The sequence below is a fragment of the Bos indicus genome, chromosome 28 (assembly GCF_029378745.1).
Source record: "Bos indicus isolate NIAB-ARS_2022 breed Sahiwal x Tharparkar chromosome 28, NIAB-ARS_B.indTharparkar_mat_pri_1.0, whole genome shotgun sequence".
NCBI classification, from domain to species: Eukaryota; Metazoa; Chordata; class Mammalia; order Artiodactyla; family Bovidae; genus Bos; species Bos indicus.
The window spans coordinates 25705613-25733273 of NC_091787.1; the positions used below are offsets into that span (position 1 = coordinate 25705613).

The following is a 27661-nucleotide window of genomic DNA, read 5'->3' on the forward strand; positions in this document are numbered from 1 at the left end:
CAAATGGCAAGATTTCATCCTTTTTGTGACTAATATACCATTGTGTGTATATGTGTGTGTTATGTATCATGTCATATTTCTTTATCCATTCATCTATTGATGGGCACATGGGTTGCTTCCATATTTTGACTATTGTAAATAATGCTGCAATGACCTTAGGAATACATGTATCTTTTCTATTTAGTGTTTTGTTTTCTTTGGATGAATATCCAGAAGTGGAATTAGTGGATCATGTGCTGGTTCTACTTTAAAATTTTTGAAGACCCTCCATACTGTTTTCTATAATGGCTATGCAAGTTTACATTTTCATCATCAACTGATGAGCGGATAAACAAAATGTGGTACATCTATACAGTGGAACATTACTCATAAAAAGGCAGGAACCACTGACACATGCTCCAATTAAGTGCCAATGGTGTTTTCTCTTTCTCTTTTTCTGTAGCTTTTCTCGGATACTACGGGAAACTGTGAAAGAACTAGCTCCTCAGTGTGATGTGATGTTCATGCTGTCAGAAGACGGGAGCGGAAAGGGAGCAGCTCTGATCACTGCTGTGGCCAAGAGGTTACAGCAGACACAAAGGGAGCACTAGGAACCCCCTGGGGTTGGGCCTGGTGTTCTTTGGCTACTGACCAGCCTTTCCTCTGGCAGATGAGTTAATCAGAGACCAACACGCAAGCTTCTGGCTGGCTTCACCTTCTGGATGGTCAAAAGAGAACCCCAGGTTCTTGGGTACTCTTAGAATTTTGTTACTGGCTTTCAACAACATTAAATGACTCTATTTGCCATCTTTGTACCAAAGATGGGCCAACTTGTAAAACCAAAGCATTGGTCCCGAGAGATTCCATTTCAGCAAATTTCTCATTTGAGACCTGAGCTGTTAATTTTCTGTGGCTTAGGGTCCTGTGGCTGCTGGACTTGGAAGCAAATACATAATCTGCCCAGGTGGCCTGGCTGGCTGAATTCCTTATGGGGATGCTTCAGTCATGGCTTGTATAGCAGATTGGGCCATCTACTGGGAATGCACATTTCAGAACGATAGGGGCTCATGTAATTACCTGGGGATCTAATCTAACTTGTCATGTTGACTTCGAGCATGAAGTGAGAACAAAAACTTTGGAGCATTCAGCCCCAGGATGAAGAAATCATCCCAGGATGATTGCCAGGGATCTCCATAGGAAACTCTTCATGCTTAAAGTGAGTTATATCAGTGCCCATAGGATTTGTTTCTCAATACATGTGAGTGACAGGGAGGCTGCTGTTCGGGGCACCTGTTAATCATTTTACAGGTGGCACATGATAGCTTTTTAAAGGACTATCAGGTATATGAAATCCAGTAAATAAAAAAAAATATTTGATTTCCCAAGAATCTTTGAATGAAGTTTTAATATTTCATCTGGGAATGAAATGATTTCATCACTTGGGAACTCCATGCTCTGTTGGTGGAAGAAGAGACACAAAGAGTCAGAAGTTGTGGTTTAAACTCTCTAGTTTAAACTCCTTACCAACAAGGAGAAAATATATGGACTATTTTCTATAATATCTTTAACAAATTATCTGAATTTGATTTGAAGGAATACGTCCTGTGACCAGGGCATTTTACCACATGCTCCTACAGCTCTTGCTTTTGAACAGCAGGAGTTGACCAGAAGAACTTCCATCGTCCAAACTGACCCCTGCCTCTCTGGAACTTGGCCCCTCCTACATGCTCCATCTGTCTCTATTCTACCCTCCAGAACTAAGAGGAATTGGCCTGTCCTTGAACTTTTTCCCACTGGATGTCCTCTCTCTTTCCCTTTCTATTCATTTAATTCCCTGCTTCCCATTCTCTAAACCACCTGTAACCTTCTACCTAGTCACAGAGTTATCTGTACACATTTCTTATCAGGCCTGGTAGATTGTAAGTGCTTTGTTAGAAACATTTTTGTTCTGGCCCAGTGAACCCAGCACTGTGCCATTCCTATTAAATATTTCCTAGATAGAGGCATGATTGAAATAAAGTCTTCCAAGAAATTTTTCTTAGAAAAAGTGTAGGCCATTATCATGGGTAACAAATTGAGTAGAATGATATTTGATATTCTAGATCATCTAAGTTGATTTATTTCATATACTTAATGGTGCTAACTGTCTCCATTTGCTAAAGCAAGTCATTCAAACAGAATGGAGGAGGCTGGAGGGAGGGTAAGAGAGAGTCTAGTTGAGGCTGGGGACAGACGAGGGAGTTCCCTAGGAAATATTTTTTCACACATTTATGAAATAGGTATGGAGATACTGTTGTGGACAGGTTCTAGATTTACCAAAATGAACTTTTTTTTTTGCATTGGCATAATACCTCTCCTCAAGGATACTGTGTGGGTTTGTTAAAATTATCTTTTTGTATTTTGAGGTTATGCCTCCTTGGGGAAATGTTTCACCTTAACAGATTTTGCTTAGTTAGCCCCAGACCTTGTTGTCATTATCCTTTCCCCAGTTCTGCTATTCCTAAGGTACCCCCAGCTCCAAGTCCCTTTCTCTCCTGATTCTGCTGGGGTCTCCCCCTTTGCCATCCTGCCTGGATGGATGACCTGGCCCAGAGATTCAGGGATTTGTGCCACCACATTCTCCCACCACCTGGTCTTTCAGCACACATTTGGCAGGTTCGAAGTCACCTGGCCTGCTTGTCTCTCGGGTTGGTTTCTTGTGAGAAAGAGAAGCCCCAAGGTATCTAGGCAACATTCTGACTAACTGATAGCATCATAGAATCCTTGAACCAAACGGAACTGCAGAGAGGGCAGATACCCTTTTTGCTGTCTTCAGACAGGCCGGCCCCAGAAACACCCAGGGCAATGGAGGGCTAACTTCTCACAGTTTACTAGGCAGGACCAGCAACTACACAACAAGGTAATCTGTCTTCACGCACATCCCACAGGCTTGTCCTCTTAGGAAAGACATCGTTGTCCATGTTTTCTACCTCTGTGGGGACTCTCCCAGGAACCTTTTATCCAGAAACAACTGATGCATATAAGTGTAAGAACTAGAGTTTCCCCATGACTATGACCCCAGAACAAATGGGGTCATTCCCACTGTCTCTCTTCAGAAATCTTGTTTTCTCTCCTTTCCATAAGATGGAATGGGTGCTCCATGAGAATAAGGAGTTGGGTTTCATTTTTCCTGTTGTCCCCAGAGCCTACCACAGTGGCTGGCCCTGAGTACCACTGGATAGTTCTCTAAATGAACAAATGAACGAGTGCTCACACAAGCGTGTGAATGAAGTTTTGCTCTCCTTTGAATCACGCCATTCTTCTACCCCACCCAATGGGACTTGAGCCTTACACAAAATAGACACTCTATAAATGATAGCTCAACAAATGCTGAGCCCTGTTCTAGGCACTGAGGAACCAATGAAACATAAGGTACCGTTCCTGCTTCGTGAGGACTCACAGGCTACCAGGGAAGGAAAGGTAATAAATATATATGATACAATATGGTAAACAGGAACGAGGTGAACACGCAATTCATGACCATGTGCTTCATCCTTTAGGTAAGGAGCTCAGTCTGTGTGTGCACATGCCTGTGTGTGAACGTGACCATAAGCCCCTTTGGCGATCATGAGAAATCTATGGATTCTTTCTCAGAATGTTTTTAAATGCATTAAATCCATAGGATTTCAAAGGAAGTCGGTGGTAGTGAATTACAGTTATTAGAATATTACAGGGGCAGTGTATTAATAGACATGCTTATCGTTAATGCATTCTATGACAAACGTAATAACAATCATAGTCTTCCTGATGACTATAAACAGTATTTTGAGACATTTGCAACAATAGCTTTTATATGAAAATTTCCATGGTTTTCACTGGAGAGAAAGTTATAGGTGCAGCTGTTGCCCATATTCGTAATGGAAGGAAAGGCTAAATTATAATTAGAAATGATTAAGTTTATGAACTCCTTGCTTTGAGAGTTATTGCACCCTCCACCCCCTATCCCTGACCATGGGGTCCAGGTTAATAATCTCTGATCAAAATAGAACCGGTGCTTACTTAGGGATAGCATATTAGCTGGCAAAGAGAGAGTATGGTTTGGATTCAGAAGAACTAGGCATGCTATTTAAACTTCCCGAACTTCCACTTCCTCATGTGAGAAAGGAGAATAATATAACAGCCAAACACAGTTGTGTGAGCAACACAAGCTGAACATGTGGACTTGTGGATAAGCTATAAGCCATTTGTACACATGTGAGGTGGTTGTGTTATGGTCGTTATGGTTGTTACGGGCATCTTATCAGGGGTGTGATCAACTCAAATGTCAGCATTAAGGCCCTTCAAAGCCCATTGTCTGGACATACAAATGGCTAACGACTGGCAATTCAAGCAAATGCATTTCCCACAACCCCTTCCTTCCATCTCCACTGTCTTGTTATTCCCTCTCTTGCCATTTCACAGTTGAAATTCCTAGTGAACCATATTTTATTAGAGAAAGCAGGGGATTTGGGAGAAGTTGGAAAATAAATAATAGAGGAATCTGGTAGCTCATATTTAGGGTGAAATACGAGGTGATTAGGATAAAAGGAAATGGCAACCCACTTCAGTGTTCTTGCCTGGAGAATCCCGGGGATGGGGGAGCCTGGTGGGCTGCTGTCTATGGGGTCTCACAGAGTCGGACACGACTGAAGCGACTTAGCAGCAGCAGCAGCAGCAGAATAAAAGAGTTGGGTAATTTCCTGCTCCAGTCAGGGAAGGAAAGAAGCTTGGGAGAAAGTGAAAATACAAAAACTCTTCCAGCTTTTTTTTCTTTCATTTTTGGTTTTTCTAATGAGAAGGAGAGAGAGAGGGGAAGAAAGGTAGGTTATTGACAACCTGAGGAATCAGAATGGTTGAGGGATTGACCTCAAGAGCAGGGATGGATTAACAGTACAAGGGACAACTGCAAGGTCTGCAGTTCACATCATGATCTGAATGTGACCCAGTTCCTACTGAATCATCTGTGTGGTAGCTCACATGGTCTCAAGTGGCCTTTCACAAGGAATGTTCTAAGTTTAACTGGATATTCACTAGTCCCTGGAGTCAGTCACTGTTTCCTTTAATACTTGAATGAAATGGCTTATTTCTCCATACTTATTTCCAGATACTGCAGAAAGCTCTGTCCCCCAGCCCTAGCATTTCAGCAGTTCTTAAAGGGAATGCTTATATCTTCCCATTGCTTCTCTAATTCCTGCTTCCAGTTTGCTTCCCACTCATCTTAGCTGATATCACAATTCCTACAGCTGCTGCCTCTCTCTGTGTTTTGCCTAATCTGTGGGACTGTCCCTTTTTGATTCCCCAAAACACCATTAACTCAAGGCCAGTGACTGGAACACACTTAGCTAAATATTTGGGGACTGTGGAGGGGGACTCCATCACAGAATAGGAAACAATTAATCAATTAACTGATGGCATAAGGTGGCAGAATAGAAGGATGTGTGCTCATTTTCTCCTGTGAGAACTCCAAAACTACAACTTGTTGCTGAACAACCATCGACTGGAGAATGTTGGGTCCCACCAAAAAAAGACACCCCATGATCAAGGGCAAAGGAGAAGCCCCAGCAAGGCAGGAGGGGCGAAATCCCGTTTAGAATCAAGCCCCTTACCAACCAGAGATGCTAGGAGGGCTCAAACAAACCTTGTGCCCACCAGGACCCAGAGACCCCACAGAGACTGAGCCAGAACTATGTTTGAGTGTCTTCTGCAAAGGTACAGGTCAGCAGTGGCCTACTGCTGGGGCAGAGACTCTGGGTGCAGCAGACCTGGGTATGGCATAAGCCCTCTTGGAGGAGGTCACCATTAACCCCACCATAGAGCTGCCAGAACGTACACAGGACTGGATAAACAGACTCTTGGAGGGCACAAACAGAACCTTGTGCACACTAGGACCCAGGAGAAAGGAGCAGTGGCCCCACAAGAGACTGACCCAGACTTGCCTGTGAGTGTCCAGGAGTCTCCGGCAGAGGCATGGGTCGACGATGGCCTGCTGCAGTGTTGGGGGCACTGAGTGCAGCAGTGCATGCATGGGACCTTTTGAAAGAAGTTGCCGTTATCTTCATTACCTCCATCACAGTTTGGCCTTAGGTCAAACAACAGGGAGGGAACACAGCTTCGCCCATCAAAAGAAAATTGTATTAAAGATTTACTGAGCATGGCCCTGCCCATCAGAACAAGACCCAGTTTCCCCCTCAGTCAGTCTCTCCCATCAGGAAGCTTCCATGAGCCTCTTATCCTTATCCATCAGAGTGAAGACAGGATGAAAACCACAATCACAGAAAACTAACCAAACTAATCACATGGACCATAGCCTTGTCTAACTCAATGAAATTATGAGCCATGCCATGGAGGGCCACCCAAGATGGATGGGTCATGGTGGAGAGTTCTGACAAAACATGCTCCACTGGAGAAGGGAATGGCAAACCACTTCAGTATTCTTGCTTAAGAGCCCCGTGAACAGCACGAAAAGGCAAAAAAATAGGACACTGAAGGATGAACTCCCCAGGTCGGTAGTTCCCAAATATGCTACAGGAGATCAGTGGAGAAATAACTCCAGAAAGAATGAAGAGATGGACCTAAAGCAAAAACAACACCCAGCTGTGGATGTGACTGGTGATGGAAGTAAAGTCTGATGCTGTAAAGAACAATACTGCATAGGAACCTGGAATGTTAAGTCAATGAATCAAGGCAAATTGCTGCTGTTGCTGCTGCTAAGTCACGTCAGTCGTGTCCGACTCTGTGCGACCCCATAGATGGCAGCCCACCAGGATTCCCCATCCCTGGGATTCTCCAAGCAAGAACACTGGAGTGGGTTGCCATTTCCTTCTCCAATGCATAAAAGTGAAAAGTGAAAGTGAAGTTGCTCTGTCGTGTCCGACTCTAGCGACCCCATGGACTACAGCCTACCAGGCTCCTCCATCCATGGGATTTTCCAGGCAAAAGTACTGGAGTGGGGTGCCATTGCCTTCTCCATCAAGGCAAATTAGAAGTGGTCAAACAAGAGATGGCAAAAGTGAACATTGACATTTTAGGGATCAGTGAACTAAAATAGACTGGAATAGGTGAATTTAACTCAGATGATCATTAACATCATCACATCCGGTCCCATCACTTCATGGCAAATAGATGGGGAGACAGTGGAAAGAGTGGCTGACTTTATTTTGGGGGGCTCCAAAATCACTGCAGATGGTGACTGCAGCCATAAAATTAAAAGATGCTTGCTCTTTGGAAGGAAAGTTATGACCAACCTAGACAGCATACTAAAAAGCAGAGACATTACTTTGCCACAAAGGTCCATCTAGTCAAGACTATGGTTTTTCCAGTAGTCATGTATGGATGTGAGAGTTGGACTGTAAAGAAAGCTGAGCACCAAAGAATTGATGCTTTTGAACTGTGGTGTTGGAGAAGACTTCTTGAGAGTCCCTTGGACTGCAAGGAGAGCCAACCAGTCCATCCTAAAGGAGGTCAGTCCTGGGTGTTCATTGGAAGGACTGATGTTGAAGCTGAAACTCCAACACTTTGGCCACCTGATGTGAAGAGTTGACTAATTTGAAAAGACCCTGATTCTGGGAAAGATTGAGGGCAGGAGGAGAAGGGGATGACAGAGGATGAGATGATTGGATAGCATCACCAACTCAATGGACATGAGTTTGAGTAAACTCCAGGAGTTGGTGATGGACAGGGAGGTCTGGCATGCTGCAGTCCATGGGGTTGCAAAGAGTTGGACACGACTGAGCGACTGAACTGAACCGAACTGAACTATGGGCAAGAATCCCTTAGACGAAATGAAATAGCTATCATCATAGTCAACAAAGAGTTCGAAATGCAGTATTTGGATGCAATCTCAAAAACGACAGAATGATCTCTTTTCGTTTCCATGGCAAACCATTCAATATGACAGTAACCCAAGTCTATGTCCCAACCAGTAATGCCGAAGAAGCTGAAGTTGAATGGTTCTATGAAGACCTACAAGACCTTTTAGAACTAACACCCAGAAAAGATGTCCTTTTCATTATAGGGGACTGGAATGCAAAAGTAGGAAGTCAAGAGCTACCTGGAGTAACAGGCAAATTTGGCCTTGGAGTACAAAACAAAGCAGGTCAAAGGCTAACAGAGTTTTGCCAAGAGAATGCACTGGTCATAGCAAACACCATTCTCCAACAACACAAGAGAAGACTCTACACATGGACATCAGCAGATGGTCAATACCAAAATCAGATTGATTATATTCTTTGCAGCCAAAGATGGAGAAGCTCTATACAGTCAGCAAAAACAAGAACAGGAGCTGACTGTGGCTCAGACCATGAACTCCTTATTGCCAAATTCAGACTGAAATTGAAGAAAACCACTAGGTCTAGGGAAAACCACTAGACCATTCAGGTATGACCTAAATCAAATCCCTTATGATTATACAGTGGAAGTGACAAATAGATTCAAGGGATTAGGCCTGATAGAGAACCTGAAGAACTTTGGATGGAGGTTCATGACATTGTACAGGAGGCAGTGATCAAGACCACCCCCAAGAAAAAGAAATGCAAAAAGGCAAATGGTTGTCTGGCCTTACAAATAGCTGAGAAAAGAAGAGAAGCTAAAGGCAAAGGAGAATGCAGAGTTTGACAGCATTTGAATGCAGAGTTCCAAAGAATAGCAAGGAGAGATAAGAAAGCCTTCCTCAGTGATCAGTGCAAAGAAAGAGAGGAAAATAATAGAATTGGAAAGACTAGAGATCTCTTCAAGAAAAGAATGTTCAAACTACCATACAATTGCACACATCTCACAAGCTAGCAAAGTGATGCTCAAAATTCTCCAAGCCAGGCTTCAATAGTATGTGAACCATGAACTTCCAGATATTCAAGCTGGATTTAGAAAAGGCAGAGGAACCAGAGATCATGTTGCCAACATCCGCTGGATCATCAAAAAAGCAAGAGAGTTCCAGAAAAACATCAACTTCTGCTTTACTGACTACACCAAAGCCTTTAACTGTGTGGGTCATAACAAACTGGAAAATTTTTGAAGAGATGGGAATACCAGACTACCTAACCTGCCTCATGAGAAATCTGTATGCAGGTCAAGAAGCAACAGTTAGAACTGGACATGGAACAACAGACTAGTTCCAAATCAGGAAAGGAGTATGTCAGGGCTGTATACTGTCATCCTGCTTGTTTAACTTATATGCAGAGTACATCATGCAAAATGGCAGACTGGATGAAGCACAAGATGGAATCAAGATCACTGGGAGAAATATCAGTAACCTCAGATATGCAGATGATACCACCTTTATGGCAGAAAGTGAAGAACTAAAGACCCTCTTGAAGAAAGTGAAAGAGGTGAGTGAAAAAATTGGCTTAAAACTGAACATTCAGAAAACTAAGATCATGGCATCTGGTCCCATCACTTCATGACAAATAGATGGGGAAACAGTGGAAGCAGTGAGAGACTTTATTTTTTGGGCTCCAAAATCGCTGCTGGTGTGACTGTAGCCATGAAATTAAAAGACACTTACTCCTTGGAAGGAAAGTTATGACCAACCTGGGCAGCATGTTAAAAAGCAGAGACATTACTTTCCCAACAAAGGTCTGTCTAGTCAAAGCTACAGTTTTTCCAGTAGTCATGTATGGATGTGAGAGTTGGACTATAAAGAAAACTGAGCACCGAAGAATTGATGCTTTTGAACTGTGGTGTTGGAGAAGACTCTTCAGAGTGTCTTGGACTGCAAGGAGATCCAACTAGTCAATCCTAAAGGAAATCAGTCCTGAATATTCATTGGAAGGACTGATGTTAAAGCTGAAACTCCAATACTTTGGCCACATGATGCAAAGAACTGGCTCATTGGAAAAGACCCTGATGCTGGGAAAGATTGAAGGCAGGAGGAGAAGGGGACGACAGAGGATGAGATGGTTGGATGGCCTCACTGACTCGATGGACATGAGTTTGAGTAAAGTCTGGAAGTTGGTGATGGACAGGGAGGACTGGCATGCTGCAATCCACAGGGTTGCAAAGAGTTGGACGCAACTGAGTGACTGAACTGAACTGAACTAATTAATTAATTATTTGGCTATAACACACAGCTTGCAGGATCTTAGTTCCCTGACCAGGGACTGAATCCTGACCCTGGCAGCAAGAGCACTGAGTCCTAACCACAGGACCACCAGGGAAATCCCAAGAAAAAATTAAATATGAATATCAAAGTTCTATCACCCTCTCTGCCCCAGAGAATTTCTCAGCAGCCATCTTTCTCCATAGGCTCTGCTGGCTACATGTTTTATGGATTCTTCCCACTTTCTCTGGAGACTTCTTTCTCCTCTTTTCTTAATTCTGGATTCCTCTATAAAGTGAAAACTTTCTATAATTTTTTTTTTAAAACAGAGTAAGTGATTTCTCCTGTGGTCTCCACCCACTTCTAGGACAGCCCAAGGAACCTCACCTTTCCCAACCAAAAAGACCCATTGAGATGTTTGAATAAAAAGGGTTTTTCTCCCTAAAATGAAATCATTCTGTTCTCCTAGAGTCAAGTTACAACAAGTGCATTTCTTGACATAATTAAACTGCATCTGTTTAAAGTGTGCAATTTGATATAATCTGATGACCCCATTACTAAAATTAAGACAATGAACATTATCCATTACCAACAAAACTTTCCTTGTGACCTTTTGTAGTCCCTCCTTCCTATCCCTCTCTTTCTCATCCATATTTGGGTAACTACTGACTTGCTTTGTTTTCTTCTGCATTTGCTAGAATTTTATATAAATGGAAGCATTTGTTGTTGTTGTTCAGCTGCTCAGTCATGTCTGACTCTTTGCGACCACATGGACTGCAGCATGCCAGACTTCCCTGTCCTTCATGATCTCCTGGAGCTTGCTCAAATGCATGTCCATTGAGTTGGTGATGCCATCCAACCATCTGTCCTTCACTGTCCCCTTCTCCTCATGTATTTTTACATGTCTATTGATGTATTTTAAATTTTTTCTCAATTACTTACAATAATGAGTATCACCTATTAATTTAATAATATTAAACCATCCCTGCAACACTGGAATAGACTCATCTTAGTCATGGTTTATTACCATTTTTTATAACTATTGAATTTGATTTGCTAATATCTTATTTAGAAATCATGCATCTTTCCAAGTGGAATGAGCTTATAATCTTTCATTTTCATATTGTCATTGTCTTGTTTTTGTAAGGTTATACTAGTCTCATAGAAAGAGTTTTTATTTTCTGGAAGAGTTAATTTAAAGTTTTGTGAAACCCACCTATAAAGTCATTTTAACTACTTCTTCAATTATTTTGAATAATCAGACTATCTAGGCTTGCCATTTTTTTCTTGACTCAAGTTTGTAGATTATATTTTTCCAAGAATTTATCCATTTTGTCTTATTTTTCAAATATATTTGCATAATTTTTTAGATTTATGTAATTCATATGACATGAAATGCCACAGTTTAAAGTATAAAATTCAGTGGTTTTTTGAGTATTAACAAGTTGTGAGACCATCACCACTATCTAATCCCAGAACATTTCCATCACTCTAAAAACTACTCTCTGTGGATTTGCCTATTTTGAAAATTTCATATCATGGAATCACACAATATGTGCCCTCATGAGTCTGACTTCTCTCAACATAATATTTTCAAGTATTTATCCATGCTGTAGCATGTATCAGAACCCATTCCTGTTAAATGCCAAATAATTTTGTTTATCCGTTCATATGTTGATGGATGTATGCTTGTTTCTACCTTTGGCTATTAGAAATAATACTACTATGAACATTTTAAAATAAGTTCTTGTGTGAACATATGATTTTGAATCTCTCAGATATATATCTAGGGTGCAACTGCTGGGCCAAATGATAATTCTGTGTTTTAACTTTTTGAGGAACTTTCAAATTGTTTCCCAAAGTCACTGCATCATTTACATTCCCAACAGCAAGCTGTGTGTGTGTGTGGTGTGGCATCACACCACCACTTCCTCACCAACACTTGTTAGTATCAGTCTTGTTGTTTACAGCCATCCTAGTTGGTATGAAGTAATACCTCACTATGGTTTAGATTTTCATTTCCCTACTGACTAATGATATTGAGCATCTTATTATGTGGTCTTGAGCCATTTGTCTATCTTCTTTGGAGTCATGTCTACTAAAATCCTTAGCCCATTTGAAAAAAAAAAAGGTTATTTCTCTCTTTATTGTTGAGTTTTAAGTGTTCTTTATATTCAGACGTATGGTTTACAAATAATTTCTCTCATTTTGGTGAGTTATCTTTTCATTTTCTTGATAGTGTCCTTTGAAGCAAATAACATAAATGATTTTATTATTCCTTCTGTTTCTGCTTTTGGTGTTATGTCTTGAAAACCACTTCCTAACCCAAAGCCAAGAAGATTTACCCTTCTGCTTTCTTTTGTAAATTTTACCTAATTTGCCTTAACCCTACTCAATGAGTTCTTTTTCCTCCTTTCCTCCTTTCTCCCTTCCTTTTCTTCTTTTTCTTTTCTTTTTTTACAAAATACTATATGAAAAAAATGTTTATCACAGGACTTGAAAAGGGGAGTGTACAATAAATTATCATTAGGATGGGTTAAGAGAAAATGCTTTTTGTTATTTTTATCTTGATTTCTAGTTTTATTTGGTAGTGATAATAGAATGTCTTTATGGCAACATAAAACAAATTGATATTTATAAAAAATTTATTGACATAATAGTGTTGTATTAGTTTTAGATGCATTACATGACTCGATATATGTACATATTGTAAGGTGATTACCACAACAAGTTTAGTTAAAATTCTATCCCACACATAGTTAACAATTTTTTTCTTGTGATGAGAACTTAAAAAATGTAGTCTTCGTAGCTTTCAAATGTACAGTACGATATTCTTAACTATAGTCATCGTGTTGTACGTTATATCCCCAGGAATTATTATCTCATAACTGGAAGTTTGTACTTTTTGATCACCTTCACCTATTTTGCCCATTCCCTATGCCTCATGTTTTGTAACCACACAAAGGTGGTATCTATGAGTTTTTAAGATTTTACACATAGTTGAGGTCATATGGTACTTGTCTCTATCTGATTTACTTAGCTTAGCATAATGCCCTCAATGGAGAAGGCAATGGCACCCCACTGCAGTACTCTTGCCTGGAAAATCCCACGGACAGAGGAGCCTGGTGGGCTGCAGTCCATGGGGTTGTAAAGAATCGGACAGGACTGAACGACTTCACTTTCACTTTTCACTTTCCTGCATTGGACAAGGAAATGGCAACCCACTCCAGTGTTCTTGCCTGGAGAATCCCAGGGACGGGGGAGCCTGATGGGCTGCCGACTATGGGGTCGCACAGAGTCGGACACGACTGAAGTGACTTAGCAGCAGCAGCAGCAGCAGCAATGCCCTCAAGGTCCATCCATGTTGTCACAAATGGCAGGATTTTCCTTTTTTGTGGCTGAATAAGATTCCATTCAGTATACATGAATACCACGTTTTCTTTATCCATTCATCAACTGAGGGATACTTAATTTCTATGCCTTGACTGTTGTAAATAATGCTGCAATGAATATGAAAGTGCAGATTATCTTTTCAAGATAGTGATTTCATCTCCTTCAGATAACTGCCCAAGAGTAGGATTGCTGATTCATGTAACATTCCTATTTTCAATTTTTTGAGGAATCTCTAAATTGTTTTTCCTAGTAGCTGAACTGATTTATATTCCCATCAACAATGCACAAAAATTACCTTTTCTCCATATTCTTTCCAACACTTATTTCTTTTTGGGGGGGGGGGATGGGGAAGAATGAGGGCAGGAAGAAAAGGAGGCAGAGGATGAGATGGTTGGATGGCATCATCCACTCAATGGACATGAGTTTGAGCAAACTCTGGGAGATGGTGAAGGACAGGAAAGCCTGGCATACTGCAATCCACAGGGTCACAAAGAGGCAGTCATGACCAAGTGACTGAACAACAAGCCTACATAATACCCTATATCTAGCTTTTTGGCTTAACAATACATCATGGATAACTATTATGATTTATGTCTTTTTTTTTTTTTGGTAGCTCCTTATAAGCTTAAATGAAATAACACTCACCAGCTACCACAGTGCTGATAAAAAAAAAAAAAAAAAACAACAGTATGTTTTACAGTGAACTATTGAGGGACAGGGGATAGGGCTGGGCACAAAAATAAATCTGAAGGAGCACAGTAAAGGAGGTTGACATTTCCCAGAGAAACTGATGCGTTTGACCCATGTCCCAGGTCAGATTTATCTTCTTGGAAGCACCCAGCAGTCCCTCTGACACCTAAAGCACTTGGTGCAAAGCTCACTGCTCACAGCTCACACGGTGGCTGCGTGGCTTGTTTTTAGATATGTGCATGCGTAATCTGTTCTATCATTTTGCCTTTTCATACTGTTCCTGGGGTTCTCAAGGCAAGAATACTGAAGTGGTTTGCCATTCCCTTCTCCAGTGGACCACATTCTGTCAGACCTCTCCACCATGACCCGCCCATCTTGAGTGGCCCCACACAGCATGGCTTAGTTTCACTGAGTTCGAAAAGGCTGTGGTCCATGTGATCAGATTGGCTAGTTTTCTGTGATTATGGTTTCAGTGTGTCTGCCCTCTGATTGATGCCCTCTCACTTAGGTTTCTCTTACCTGGATGTGGGGTATCTCTTCACGGCTGCTCCAGCAAAGCACAACTGCTGCTCCTTACCTTGAACAAGGTCACCCATCCTGACCTTGAACGTGGAGTATCTCCTCTCGGCCCTCCTGAACCTGCACAGCTGCTGTTCCTTGGACATGGGGTTGCTCCTCTCGGTGCCGCCCCTGACCGTAGGCATAGGGTAGCTCCTCTCAGCCTGCGCTGTTAGCCTTTTAGAACTAACACCCAACAAAGATGTCCTTTTCATTATAGGGGACTGGAATGCAAAAGTAGGAGGTCAAGAAACATGTGGAGTAACAGGCAAATTTGGCCTTGGAATACGGAATGAAGCAGAGCAAAGGCTAATAGAGTTTTGCCAAGAGAACGCACTGGTCATAGCAAACACCCTCTCCTAACAACACAAGAGAAGATTCTACACATGGACATCACCAGATGGTCAACACCGAAATCAGATGATTATATTCTTTGTAGCCAAAGATGGATAAGCTCTATACAGTCAGCAAAAACAAGACCAGGAGCTGACTGTGGCTCAGATCATGAACTCCTTATTGCCAAATTCAGACTTAAATTGAAGAAAGTAGGGAACACCACTAGACCATTCAGGTATGACCTGAATCAAATCCCTTATGATTATACAGTGGAAGTGAGAAATAGATTTAAGGGACTAGGTCTGATAGATAGAGTGCCCAATGAACTATGGACTGAGGTTCATGACATTGTACAGGAGACAGGGATCAAGACCATCCCCGTGAAAAACAAATGCAAAAAAGCAAAATGGCTGTCTGAGGAGGCCTTACAAATAGCTGTGAAAAGAAGAGAAGTGAAAAGCAAAGGAGAAAAGGAAAGATATTCCCATTTGAATGCAGAGTTCCAAAGAATAGCAAGGAAAGATAAGAAAGCCTTCCTCAGTGATCAATGCAAAGAAATAGAGGAAAACAATAGAATGGGAAAGACTAGAGATCTCTTCAAGAAAATTAGAGATACCAAGGGAACATTTCATGCAAAGATGGGCTCGATAAAGGACAGAAATGATATGGACCTAACAGAAGCAGAAGATATTAAGAAGAGGTGGCAAGAATACACAGAAGAACTGTACAAAAAAGATCTTCATGACCCAGATAATCATGAGGGTGTGATCACTCACCTAGAGCCAGACATCTTGGAATGTGAAGTCAAGTGGGCCTTAGAAAGCATCACTACGAACAAAGCTAGTGGAGGTGATGGAATTCCAGTTGAGCTATTTCAAATCCTGAAAGATGATGCTGTGGAAGTGCTGCGCACTCAATAAGCCAGCAAAGTTGGAAAACTCAGCAGTGGCCACAGGACTGGAAAAGGTCAGTTTTCATTCCAATCCTAAAGAAAGGCAATGCCAAAGAATGCTCAAACTACTGCACAATTGCACTCATCTCACACGGTAGTAAAGTAATGCTCAAAATTCTCCAAGCCAGGCTTCAGCAATATATGAACTGTGAACTTCCAGATGTTCAAGCTGGTTTTAGGAAAGGCAGAGGAACCAGAGACCAAATTTCTATCACCTGCTGGGTCATGGAAAAAGCAAGAGAATTCCAGAAAAACATCTATTTCTGCTTTATTGACTATGCCAAAGCCTTTGACTGTGAGGATCACAATAAACTGTGGAAAATTCTGAAAGAGATGGGAATACCAGACCACCTGATCTGCCTCTTGAGAAATTTGTATGCAGGTCAGGAAGCAACAGTTAGAACTGGACATGGAACAACAGACTGGTTCCAAATAGGAAAAGGAGTACGTCAAGGCTGTATATTGTCACCCTGCTTATTTAACTTGTATGCAGAGTACATCATGAGAAACGCTTAAGCACAAGCTGGAATCAAGATTGCTGGGAGAAATATCAATAACCTCAGATATGCAGATGACACCACCCTTATGGCAGAAAATGAAGAACTAAAAAGCCTCTTGATGAAAGTGAAAGAGGAGAGTGAAAAAGTTGGCTTAAAGCTCAACATTCAGAAAACAAAGATCATGGCATCTGGTCCCATCACTTCATGGGAAATAGATGGGGAAACCGTGGAAACAGTGTCAGACTTTATTTTTTTGGGCTCCAAAATCACTGCAAATGGTGATTGCAGCCATGAAAGTAAAAGATGCTTACTCCTTGGAAGGAAAGTTATGACCAACCTAGATAGCATATTCAAAAGCAGAGATATTACTTTGCCAGCAAAGGTCCTTCCAGTCATGGCTATGGTTTGTCCAGTGGTCATGTATGGAAGTGAGAGTTGGACTGTGAAGAAAGCTGAGCACTGAAGAATTGATGCTTTTGAACTGTGGTGTTAGAGAAGACTCTTGAGAGTCCCTTGGACTGCGAGGAGATCCAACCAGTCCATCCTAAAAGAGACCAGTCCTGGGTGTTCATTGGAAGGACTGATGCTGAGGCTGATACTGCAATACTTTGGTCACCTCATGTGAAGAGTTGACTCATTGGAAAAGACCCTGATGCTGGGAGGGATTGGGGGCAGGAGAAGGGGACAACAGAGGATGAGGTGGCTAGATGGCATCACTGACTCGATGCACATCAGTTTGGGTGAACTCCAGGAGCTGGTGATGGACAGGGAGGCCTGGCATGCTGAGATTCATGGGGTCGCAAAGAGTCGGACATGACTGAGCGACTGAACTGAACTGTTCTACCAGCTCTTCAAGTGCCTCAGAGTCTATTCTGTCCTCCCACTCCCCGCCACTCACCCATGCCCTTTCCCTCTTGTGTCTGGTACACAGAAGGCAGCACATACTGGCTGAAATTGGAGATCCATCTATCCTCTCAGAGAAGGCTGGAGCAACGTGGTCAGTCTCTGGGCCCCAGATTCTAGTCCATCTAGATTTCTGAGTCTGTTAGTGAAGCCGGGGAATGCTTTTTGGGGAACACAGGGTGGACTGTCCTGGGACTGAAGCTTGGATCTGAATGGTTGGAGAATGTCTGGAGTTTTGTACAAAGGAGAATTGAATTGTGAATGGGCTGGGAGGTTATTGTGATAGCCCTGGTGCCCTGCGCCTCCAGGGGACTGGCAGCCTGTGGGAGCACATAGCTGGCATTTTTTGCTTGAGATTACGAAGCCTTTTGCTTCCTCTGGGTAGAGGCTTGAATTCAATGAACTGTTGTGGTGGGATGTAGTCTTTTTCTTTCGGAAAAATGAAACAGAGATTTGGCTCCAATTATTATGAGGTGGTGGGCAAATGAGCCGACTCTGTGGCGTTCGGTGGAAAGCCAGTGTAAGAGCATGTGGTCACATTTTTGTCCGGCATCATCAAGAGCATGGAGAAGCTGTGATTCCAGCCTCAGAGGAGGGAGCTTTTATCTCGATATGATTCTCCAAAGACCATCTTTATGCAAGAAATGTCAGAGCCCCATTTCATAGTAAGTTTCTTTGGTGCTTTATTTTGGTTGAAGATAAATTTCATATAATCACTCAAGGACTGACATCATCTTCAGATAGTGGTGTTTGGAGAGCCTTCCCAGGCCTGGGAGGTGCTGCGTGGTGGTGGGATGACCAGGCTGGAAGGCTGATCCCTGTGTTGCATTCTAGGTTTCTGTCTGGCTCTCCCTGGGCTGATCATCTTTCGACCCTCTTCCTCATGTTCCAAAGGAAGTTGGGAGAGCATGAGAATGCGGGTTCAAAAGCGAATTTAAGTTACTCTTTCACACAGTGTCACATTTCTGTTTCTTGAGCTCTTTGTTAGCATCAACTTTGGAGTAGGACTTGCCTAGAGTTCTCTTAGGTTTTTCAGCTTGGAGAAGAAATTGGGTAGTGCCCAACTGCAAGTTGATTGAGGAGGCTAGACTGGACTGGATGTGCAGAATGGTTAAGTGAATGTGTGAATGAATATACAATTGGTAGAATGTGATTGAGAACCTCAGATTGACACGAGAAACATGTTATGAGGGATGTTTATTCCAGAAACTAAGTAGATCCTGGCTGTTATGTAGTTAATACCCATAAGCACTGATAGTTTACATATACAGTCCAAAAACTTCTTCCTAGCCAGCCAAGTCATGAACGCAGGACTTGAAATAAACCACGTGCTAGGTGTCATGGGAAGCTTGGGCCAGAGTTAGGAATCAGATCCTTGTAACCTTTGTTGAACATTCTCCAGAATGTGAGTCAGTCTGCAAAGCCAACTTCATGTCAATCAGCCCAGCTGAAAGCACGTGTACTTGTAGTTGTCTCTATCGTGTTTTCTCTTGCTTTAATAAAAGCATTTATAAGTATGGGATCTTCTCTTATATTTCAGATGGTCAATTATTGTGTCTTCACTAAGAACCTTAGATAAACAAGATTATCATCCTTGGGAGGTCATAGGAAAGAAGACTTTTTGCAAGAATCCAGAGAACTAAGGTTGATGAAAGGAAGTCAAAAGGAGGCAGATTTGGGGGCTTCCCTGCTGGTCCAGTGGTTAAGAATCTATCTGCCAATGCAGGGGACATGGGTTTGATCCCTGCTCTAGGAAGTTCCCACATGCCGTGAGGCAGCTAAGCCTGTGCAGCGCAACTTCTGAGCCCAGGCTCTAGAGTTCAAGGGCTGCAACTACCGAAGCTCATGTGTGGCCTGGAGCCCAAGCTCTGCAATAAGAGAAGCCACCACAATGAGAAGCCTGTGCATCACAGTGAAGAGCGGCTTCCACTTGCCACAACTAGAGAAAACCTGCAGACAGCAACAAAGATCCAACACAGCCAAAAATAAAAATAAATCTTTTTTTTTTTTAAAGAAAAAAGAAAAGGAGGCAGATTTCATCCCAGACATGATTAACCATCAACGGAAAAGGCTACTTTAAAGGGTGGGGTATCACCTATCCAGATCTTGTCTTGAATGGGGTTAAGAATAGGATATGATATGCCAAGTTCTTTCCAGTTTTCAAAGAATCTGATTTTACCTCCTGGAGTCTCATGTCTGGGGCAATGGATCTCAGACTTGCTAAAATGTTTGTATTTTATCCCCCATTCTCAACAACATCAAATCACTTGTCCCATTTCTCTCTACAGCTGCAGATCCCTATCAGGCTTACTCGCAGAAGATCATCTGTGAATTCCTCTTCCATAGGGAACACATGAGAAAGTGGGAGAGAACCAGAACCTATCATACTTTTAGTGGGTGAATCCACTTGACTGTCGGTATCTGGAACATAGCTCTCCACTTCATCAGTTGCAGAATGGCCATGAAGTCTTGTTGAACACAGATGGTTGGCTCCGTCCTCAAAGTTTTCAGTTCAATAGTTCTGCAACAGGGCCTGAGAATGTACATTTTAAACAAGTTCCCAGATAATGCTGCTCCCACTGGTCCAGGGAGAAGAATTTGAGAACCCTAGAGGCCCAAGCCAGTCCACTCTCAGTAAGACCCAAATCTGGAGGGATAGATTAATAATCAGTTTTAGGGCACACCCTCCTCCTTCATCCTTCTCTCCTTTTCTTTCATCAAGACTCACTTCTCCCTGGCTCAGAGGCCTCAGAGAAAACTCTGAGGACTTCCCTTGTGGTCTGGTGGTTAAGACTTCATCCTCCAATGCAGGGGATTCGAGTTCAATACCTGGTCAGAGAGCTAGGATCCCATATGCCAAAAAACAAAAATGTTAAACAGAAGCAATATTGTATCAAATTCAATAAAGAATTTTAAAATGGTCCACAACAAAAAATTCTGACCCAGACCAATGTGTCTCAGATCCAAAGTTTGTAATGTGTGACTTTCAAAAAACTTTCTATTTTTATTTTTGGCCATGCTGCTTGGTTTGTGGGATTTCTCTGACCAGGGACTGAATCCATGCCCCAGCACTGAAAGTGCCAAGTTCTAACCACTGGATTGCCAGAGAATTTCTGACTTCTTTTCTAAGTTGCTTTATTATTTATTCTTTACAATTATACTATTGAAATATTATTGATGTACAATATTATATGTTACGGTGTACAAAATAGCGATGTACAATTTTGAAAGGCTATACTCCATTCAGAGAAAGGCATTTAAAACTTTTTAAAATTTTCTTTTGCTTTTGGCCCCACGGTGTGGCATGCGGGATCTTAGTTCCCCAACCAGGGATTGAACCCTTGCCCTCAGCAGTGAAAGTGCAGAGTTCTAACCACTGGAGCCAGGGAATTCCTTCATGTGATTTCTTAACTAATCTCTCTCTCTTTCAGAGACTCTACGCTCCATGAGGGCAGGATTTAAGCAAGAAACAGGTGAAGGGACAGTAGTAGGTTACTTCCAGGATTGTGAAAGAAGGTGGAAGAGCAGGGGTTTTTGTCCTGAAAGAAGGGCCTATTGATGGAAGGAGGAAAGGAGGAGGTGACCTGGGACAGTAACTAGGACTTTTGGCTCAGGTCTACCTCGGCTCAGTCTGGCACCAACAGATGAGGTTTGTGTGTGTGCCTGCTAAGTCACTTCAGTAGTGTCTGAGTCTTTGCAACCCTATGGACATGTAACCCCCTAGGCTCTTCTGGCCATGGGATTCTCCAGGCAAAAATACTGGAGTGGGTTGTCATTCCCTTCTCCAGGGAGTCTTCCCAACCCAGAGATCAAACCCGCATCTCCTGTGGCTCTTGCATTGCAGGCAGATTCTTTACCGCTGAGCCACCAGGAAAGCCCGGATGAGGTTTATCTTCTTTATTTTTTCCACCAACCTGAGCATTTCATTTCTTCCCAGATTTAAAAACCTGAGTTGGTTTTACTAATTCTGAACTACTTGCTAACTCTAAGCCTCAGCTGCTGCACCCATAAAATGCAGAAGTCAAGCCCCAGGATGGGAGAGATCTGCGTTCAAAAGCCAGCTCTGCTTTTTCTGCTGTTTCCATGAGCCTCTGACTCAGCTTCTCTAAGCTTCAGCTTCCCTAAGCTTCAGCTTCCCTAGGTATAAGGAAAAGGTTTCTATTTCCTAAGGCTGTTGGGAAGCCTCTGGAGTCCATACACAGGAAATCTTTAGCACAGTACCTGGCACAGTGAGGGCTCAGTGCACATGGGCTTCCACTGCCATTACCGTCTTCACCATCCTCTTCACCACGGTCACCATTCCTGTCCTCCCCACCCAAGGCTTCTGTGAGATCCCAGTGGGACAAAGAACTTTATAACCATAAAGCATAACCATAAAGCACAACCATAACCCTGACCTCTGAATGTCAAGGGCACCAAGGTCCCCAGCCCCTGCCCATAAGGCCATAGTAACATCCCCTTTGTTGAAAACAAGGCCTGTGTCCTTCCATCCTCAGGATGCTGGAGCAGCCTCTACACCTTCCAGTCCTTTGGTGACCCTTGATACAGTGACAAATGCATCTTTTGTCCCTTTCTGTTCTCAGGACTCCAACTAACCAACCGAAGAACTGTTACCCAGTGCATTGTTCCCAAGGAAGAAAAGAGCCAAACACCCACCCACACTTGCTTTGTGCCAAGAATCTACAGTTGGGTTGCAACACAGCATATGTTGTCCTTTTGGAAAAATGAAAGTGAGACCAAGTGAAGAGCCAGCAGAGGTGTCTCAAGTCATCCCAAGGCAAGTGAGTGGGCGGCCAAAACCTGGTGGTCTGACTCTACCCGGAGCCACGCCTTCCCTGACCCTTGCATTAGACAGCTTCCTGTCCTGTGTAAAACAGGACGAATAAAGAGATACTATGATCTCAAAGGGTAGATCCTGGAGTTCAAACCCACATACTTGACTAAGGGCTTCCCTGGTGGCTCAGACAGTAAAGAATTTGCCAGCAATGCAGGAGCCGCAGATTCAATCCCTGGGTCAGAAAGATCCCCTGGAGAAGAGAACGGCAACCCACTCCAGTATTCTTGCCAGGAGAATTCCATGGACAGAGGAGCCTGGCAGGCTACAATCCATGGGGTTGCAAAGAGTCGGACACGACTGAGAGACTAACACTTACTTACTTGACTAAAGAAGCCCAGAGAGGGACAAATACTTTCCTAAGTTTACCCAGTGATATATTTATTTATTTTTGACGGCACTGACTGGGTCTTGATTGCTTTGCACAGGCTTTTCTCTAGTTGCAGCAAGTAGGGGCTGCTCTTCGTTGCAGTGCATGGGCTTCTCACTGCAGTGGCTTCTCTTGTTGCAGAGCATGGGCTCTAGTGCGTGGGCTTCAGTAGTTGTGCCACAAGGGCTTACTGTTCCACAGCATGTGGAATCTTGCTGGACCAGGGATCGAACCCATGTCCCCTGCATTGGTAGGCAGATTCTTAATTCCTGAACCACCAGGGAAGCCCTACACGGTGATTTTTCAACTGGACCCAAACTCACTTAAGTCTTTTGGTTTTAAAGAACTGGGCTAACAGTGTGATTTTTTTTTTTTTTTAAGGTAAAAGCTGTACTGGTATTCATCATAGCTTAATAAACTGTAAAGGGTCTCTCTCCCCTGAGTAACATTTGCCCTTCTTATTAATGTCAGTGTTTGAGCTGATGCTCTGCTGTTGAGGGAGAGTGTAGTACAGAAGTGAAAAGTGCAGGAGCTGGACCCAATCTGATCTCCAATCTCAGCTCTGCTACTTACTTGCTGTGTGACCTTGGGAAGTTACTTGACCTCTTTGAGCCTCAGTTTCTTCATCTGTAAAATGGGGTAATATTACTTATGATATGTTCTTGTGAATTAGTGTCTTGACTTATTTGTAGCAGTGCCTGAGAAATAATATGCTCTCAATAACTGCTAGTTACAATCACCTCCAAGTGAGTTGTTTAAGGGAAATATTTGAAGTCAATTGATTAGAAGATTCATGCTCTCTCATAAAGTCTCAGATGATACCAAGAAAGCATATCTGGAAACCAACAAGGAATTTGATCACTGATATGTGCAAATGAATTGTGGATTTTTTGTTGTTGTTGTTATTAAATTCAGGTAAATGACTTAAATTGACTGACTTAAATTCAGGTAAATGACTCAAGAAATGAAGCATCTGTTTGGAAGTTGTGTTAAGATGTTGGCTGTGCCAGGTTTTTTGGGAAGGGCAACTCTCAATTTACACAGATGCTCTAAATTCTGAGAAGGGAGTTGAAGAGAGACTGTCTGAGTCCCAGAAAGAGGACTCATGGGCTTACAGGGTAATGCCAGCTCCTAGAAGGGAGGAGGCTATGTATGCTGATAGAACCACAGTGGGCCAGTGGAAATACCACCACTTTCCACATGAGCTCTGGGCCAAAGCAGTTTCTTAACAAAAAGAAACACTGCTTTGAATGACCTTCACACTGAGTGCCCTGGGCCAGTCCCGAGGGTTTCTTTCTCCCCTCATTCCCATCTCCTGGGTAACAGCAGATAGGAAGCCAGCAAAGAAGAGGATGAGAGCATAATCTTCTCGGCCATGTGACAGACCCGTGGTGTCTTTAAGAAACAAATACCAATGGGAAAGATGGACATTTATTCTCTGTTAGGTTGCTTTGGTGATCCAGGGTAGTGTTTGAACTAGACTTGGGAAGCTGCCTGGGTATCAGAAAGAGTGCATGTAGAATGTGTTGACGAACTGCTTTGAATGCTAGTGGGCAACTCAGCTCCTGCAGACTCTCCTTGGAGAGGGGCTGGACCTGGGGAGTGTGTGATTCACTCCACTCCAGCCTTCAGGAGGATGAGGCGCGAGGAGGCGTGGATGACATGACAGAGACTCTGGAGGACAGGCAGCTTGTGGAGGGGGACGAGGTCTCGGGAGTCTGTGAGATCGTCCCCCATGCTTGTTTCCCTGTGTCCTGCTGTGTGACCTTGAACAAGTTACAGCACCTCTCTGAATGTCCGCATCTTCTTACAACTGAGTGTCGGTCGTATTATCCCCCTTGCAAAGGTGTTACCAGGATCAAAGGAAAAAATGTATAAGAACTGCAAATGCAACTCTTTCTTCTTATAGCATTATTAATAATTGGAAGGCAAAGTTTCTTTATGGCCAGCTGCCATTCAGGCCATGCTAATAGCTTCCTTGAGGGATACAAGTAATTGGATGAGATCTTCACAATGACCTACTGAAGTAGACAGGAGAGCAGTTGTGATCAGGCGACACTCTGAGGCTTGGAGGGGTTGAGCATCTTCCCCGAGACCATTTAGGTAGCAGCTGGTGGAACCAGGCTAGAGGGAGGCAGCTCTCTGACTCCTGGCTCAGCACTCTCCTATTATAGATGCCCCTGGAGGGCTCAGTTATTTATTGCGATGTTAAAAAAAAAAACACCCCCAGGGACTTCCCTGGAGGTCCTGTGGTTACGACTCCATGCTTCCACTGAAGGGGGCACAGGTTCAATCTCTGGTCCAGGAACTAAGATCCTGCATGTTATGTGGCATGGCCAAGAAATTAAAAAACAAACAAACAAACATACTTTGTGGTTTACAACAATAAGCTTGAGATTCTGTGTTACAGCAATGTAGGCTGGGCTGAACTGAATGGCTGTAAAGGAAGATCCATTTCATTTGTGTATCTTCTACTCACTCCAAACTCTTCTGGTCACCAGGTGGATGGGGTTTCTCTCCCAAACCAAACAATTCCATGACACCAGAATTATAGGCCATTCTATAACTTTATTCTGACACCATCTACCAACTCCATGGGTTAAGGGCTCAATCCCACAAGGCCACCTCTTCAATGCCAGTCACAAATCCAGGTTGTCATCTGTGCTCTCCCAAACCAAACAATTCCATGACACCAGAATTATAGACCACTCTATAACTTTATTCTGACACCATCTACCAACTCCATGGGTTAAGGGCTCAATCCCACAAGGCCACTTCAATGCCAGTCACAAATCCAGGTTGTCATCTGTGCTTCTCACCAATTGACTCTGTGGATCAGAATTTCCCACAATCCTCTCTTCAAGTTTAAGTTGCTAGAACAGCTCACAGAACTCAGGGAAACAATTTACTTATTAGATGGCCAGCTTATTATAAAAGGATGTAACTTGGGAATATCCTGGTGGTCCAGCGGTTAGAAATCTGTGCTTTCACTGCTGAGGGTGCACGTTCAATCCCTGGTCAGGAAACTAAGATCCCTCAAGCTGTATGGCATGGCCAAAAGAAAAAAATTTATAAGAGTATTACTCAGAAACAACAAAATGGAAAAGATCCATAGGGCAGGGTAGGTGGGAAGGGACATCCAGCCTCCATGCCCTCTCAGGGGGCACCTTCCTCACAGAACCTCCATGTGTTCATCAACCTGGAAGCTCTCTGAACCCCATCCTTTTAGGTTTTCAAGGAGTCTTCAATACACAGACAAGACAGATTAAATCACTGATATTAATTCATCTTCTAGCCCCTGTCCCTTCCCCATGGGTGGTGTGGCAGTGGGGTGGGGAGGGGCCTGAAATTCCAACCCTCAAATCACAGGGTTGTTTCCCCCTGGCAACTAGCCCCATCCTCATTAACATAAACTTGAAAGGGGCTTGTGAATAATAAGACACCCCCCTTGATCACTTGAGTTGTTTCTGGAATTGAAGCTATTTGCAGACAAAAGACCAAATATTGTAACAAAAGAGTATCCCATTATTTTTATCACTTAGGAAATTACAAGGGTTTTAGGAACTATGTGCCAGGAACAGAGACAAAGACCAAATGTATATTTCTTATTGTAAATCACATTATCACAGTGCTACTGCAGATCTGAGGCACACGTGGCTGGTCTTGGTCAGACTCACTCCTGCATTTCTGTCAACTCCCTGGTTGGCTGGGGGCTAGCCAGCCACAGATACTCAACTGGGTTGGCTATTTCTGCCCCACTGTTGCTCCTTATTAGCCAGTAGGCCAGCAGGGGCTTCTTCCCATGACAGCAGTGGCAGGGCTGCCAAGAGCAGCAAGAGAAAGCCCTTTATGTGTAGGTACTTTTCAAGTCTTTTCCTGTGGCACAGTTGCTATTGGCCAATTGCCCAAGGCAAGTCATTGGTGAAACCTGGGTCTTTGTATATGGGAACTACCCAAGGGCATGGATACAAAGAAACCTATCCACAGTTGCAACAATCTGCCATGTGTACAGTGATGAAAGGGAGAAGATGAGTACCAGGGCTCCAGTTTTTATTCAACCTAGGATTCTGTGTCATGGGCCAGAGGTTGGTGTTCTTACTCTGAGAAGTCTCCTTGGATTCCTAAAATATAGTTCCTTGTTCTTCCCCATCACAGTGCACTACTCTTGGGGGAGTTTGTAATTTCTTCAGTTCTGTCTCGCCCCAGCAAAAATTTAAATTGACAGACGGATCGGTGTTACAGCTCAATTTTACTCGGCATGCAAAGGAAAATACATCCTCAAAGCGTGAGGGTGGGCCGACCCAAAAGACGTGAGGAGAAGAGAAGCCCAATTTTGGCTCCTCTTTTTATGTTTTTTCCTCCTCCCCCTGAGCCTGCCCTATGTAAATTGGGCTAGCCAGGAGGACTGTTTGTTTCCCTGAGGTCGGTCCTCCGACCTTACTTTGTTCTATTTTGGGGGGCTTTTCCCTTCTTTGTCTTTTGGCTATCACCATTCTGGACTCCTTTTTCCTATTCTACCTACCTAACATTCCCCCCTCAAGAGATGGGAGGCCCAATTCTTTGGGAATTGAGACATCGAGGTCTCTCTGGCTACTTCCTGCAGAGCTGGGATGGTGAGGGGCATTGGGCCTCCCCCTCTTGCTAGTCTCAAGCCTCAGAGTCTTTATAATGGTGTCCATCTAAGGGTGAGTGATATTTTCTGTGGTTGGGTGTAGTTTTCTATATCCTTGTTGAACTGGCACTGCATGTTTTAGCTTATTGACCTGGGCAGAGACAAATGGGTTAAACAATTGATAATATATGAGGCAATCATAAGCAGCATCAATATGGTGATAATAAGGATTAGTAGGGGCATTCAGTTCAGTTCAGTTGAGTTGCTCAGTCGTGTCTGACTCTTTGCGACCCCATGTTCGCACCATGCCAGGCCTCCCTGTCCATCACCAACTCCTGGAGTTTACCCAAACTCATGTCCATTGAGTCGGTGATGCCATCCAGCCATCTCATCCTCTGTCATCCCCTTCTCCTCCTGCCCCCAATCCCTCCCAGCATCAGGGTCTTTTCCAATGAGTCAACTCTTTGCATGAGGTGGCCAAAG

General features: G+C 43.1%; 2 protein-coding genes across 5 annotated transcripts in view; both read left to right on the plus strand.

Annotated features, from left to right (window-relative positions):
- The window catches only part of HKDC1 (hexokinase domain containing 1), a 39955-nt gene extending 38588 nt beyond the window's left edge, over nucleotides 1-1367 (plus strand). For both annotated transcript variants that reach the window (XM_070781824.1, XM_070781825.1), the window contains one exon: nucleotides 443-1367. In XM_070781824.1, the coding sequence (XP_070637925.1) occupies nucleotides 443-590 (148 nt within the window). In that variant the 3' untranslated portion in view covers nucleotides 591-1367. The remainder of the gene's footprint in view (nucleotides 1-442) is intronic.
- Nucleotides 1368-2750: 1383 nt separating this feature from the next.
- HK1 (hexokinase 1) overlaps nucleotides 2751-27661 on the plus strand; it is a 131828-nt gene continuing 106917 nt past the window's right edge. For 2 of the 3 annotated variants that reach the window (XM_070781821.1, XM_070781823.1), the window contains exons 1-2: nucleotides 2751-2878; nucleotides 21946-22139. The gene's annotated coding sequence lies outside the window, so the exon portion shown is untranslated. Of the gene's footprint in view, nucleotides 2879-21945; nucleotides 22144-27661 lie in introns of all 3 variants that reach the window. The other variant, XM_070781822.1, reaches the window with a different exon arrangement.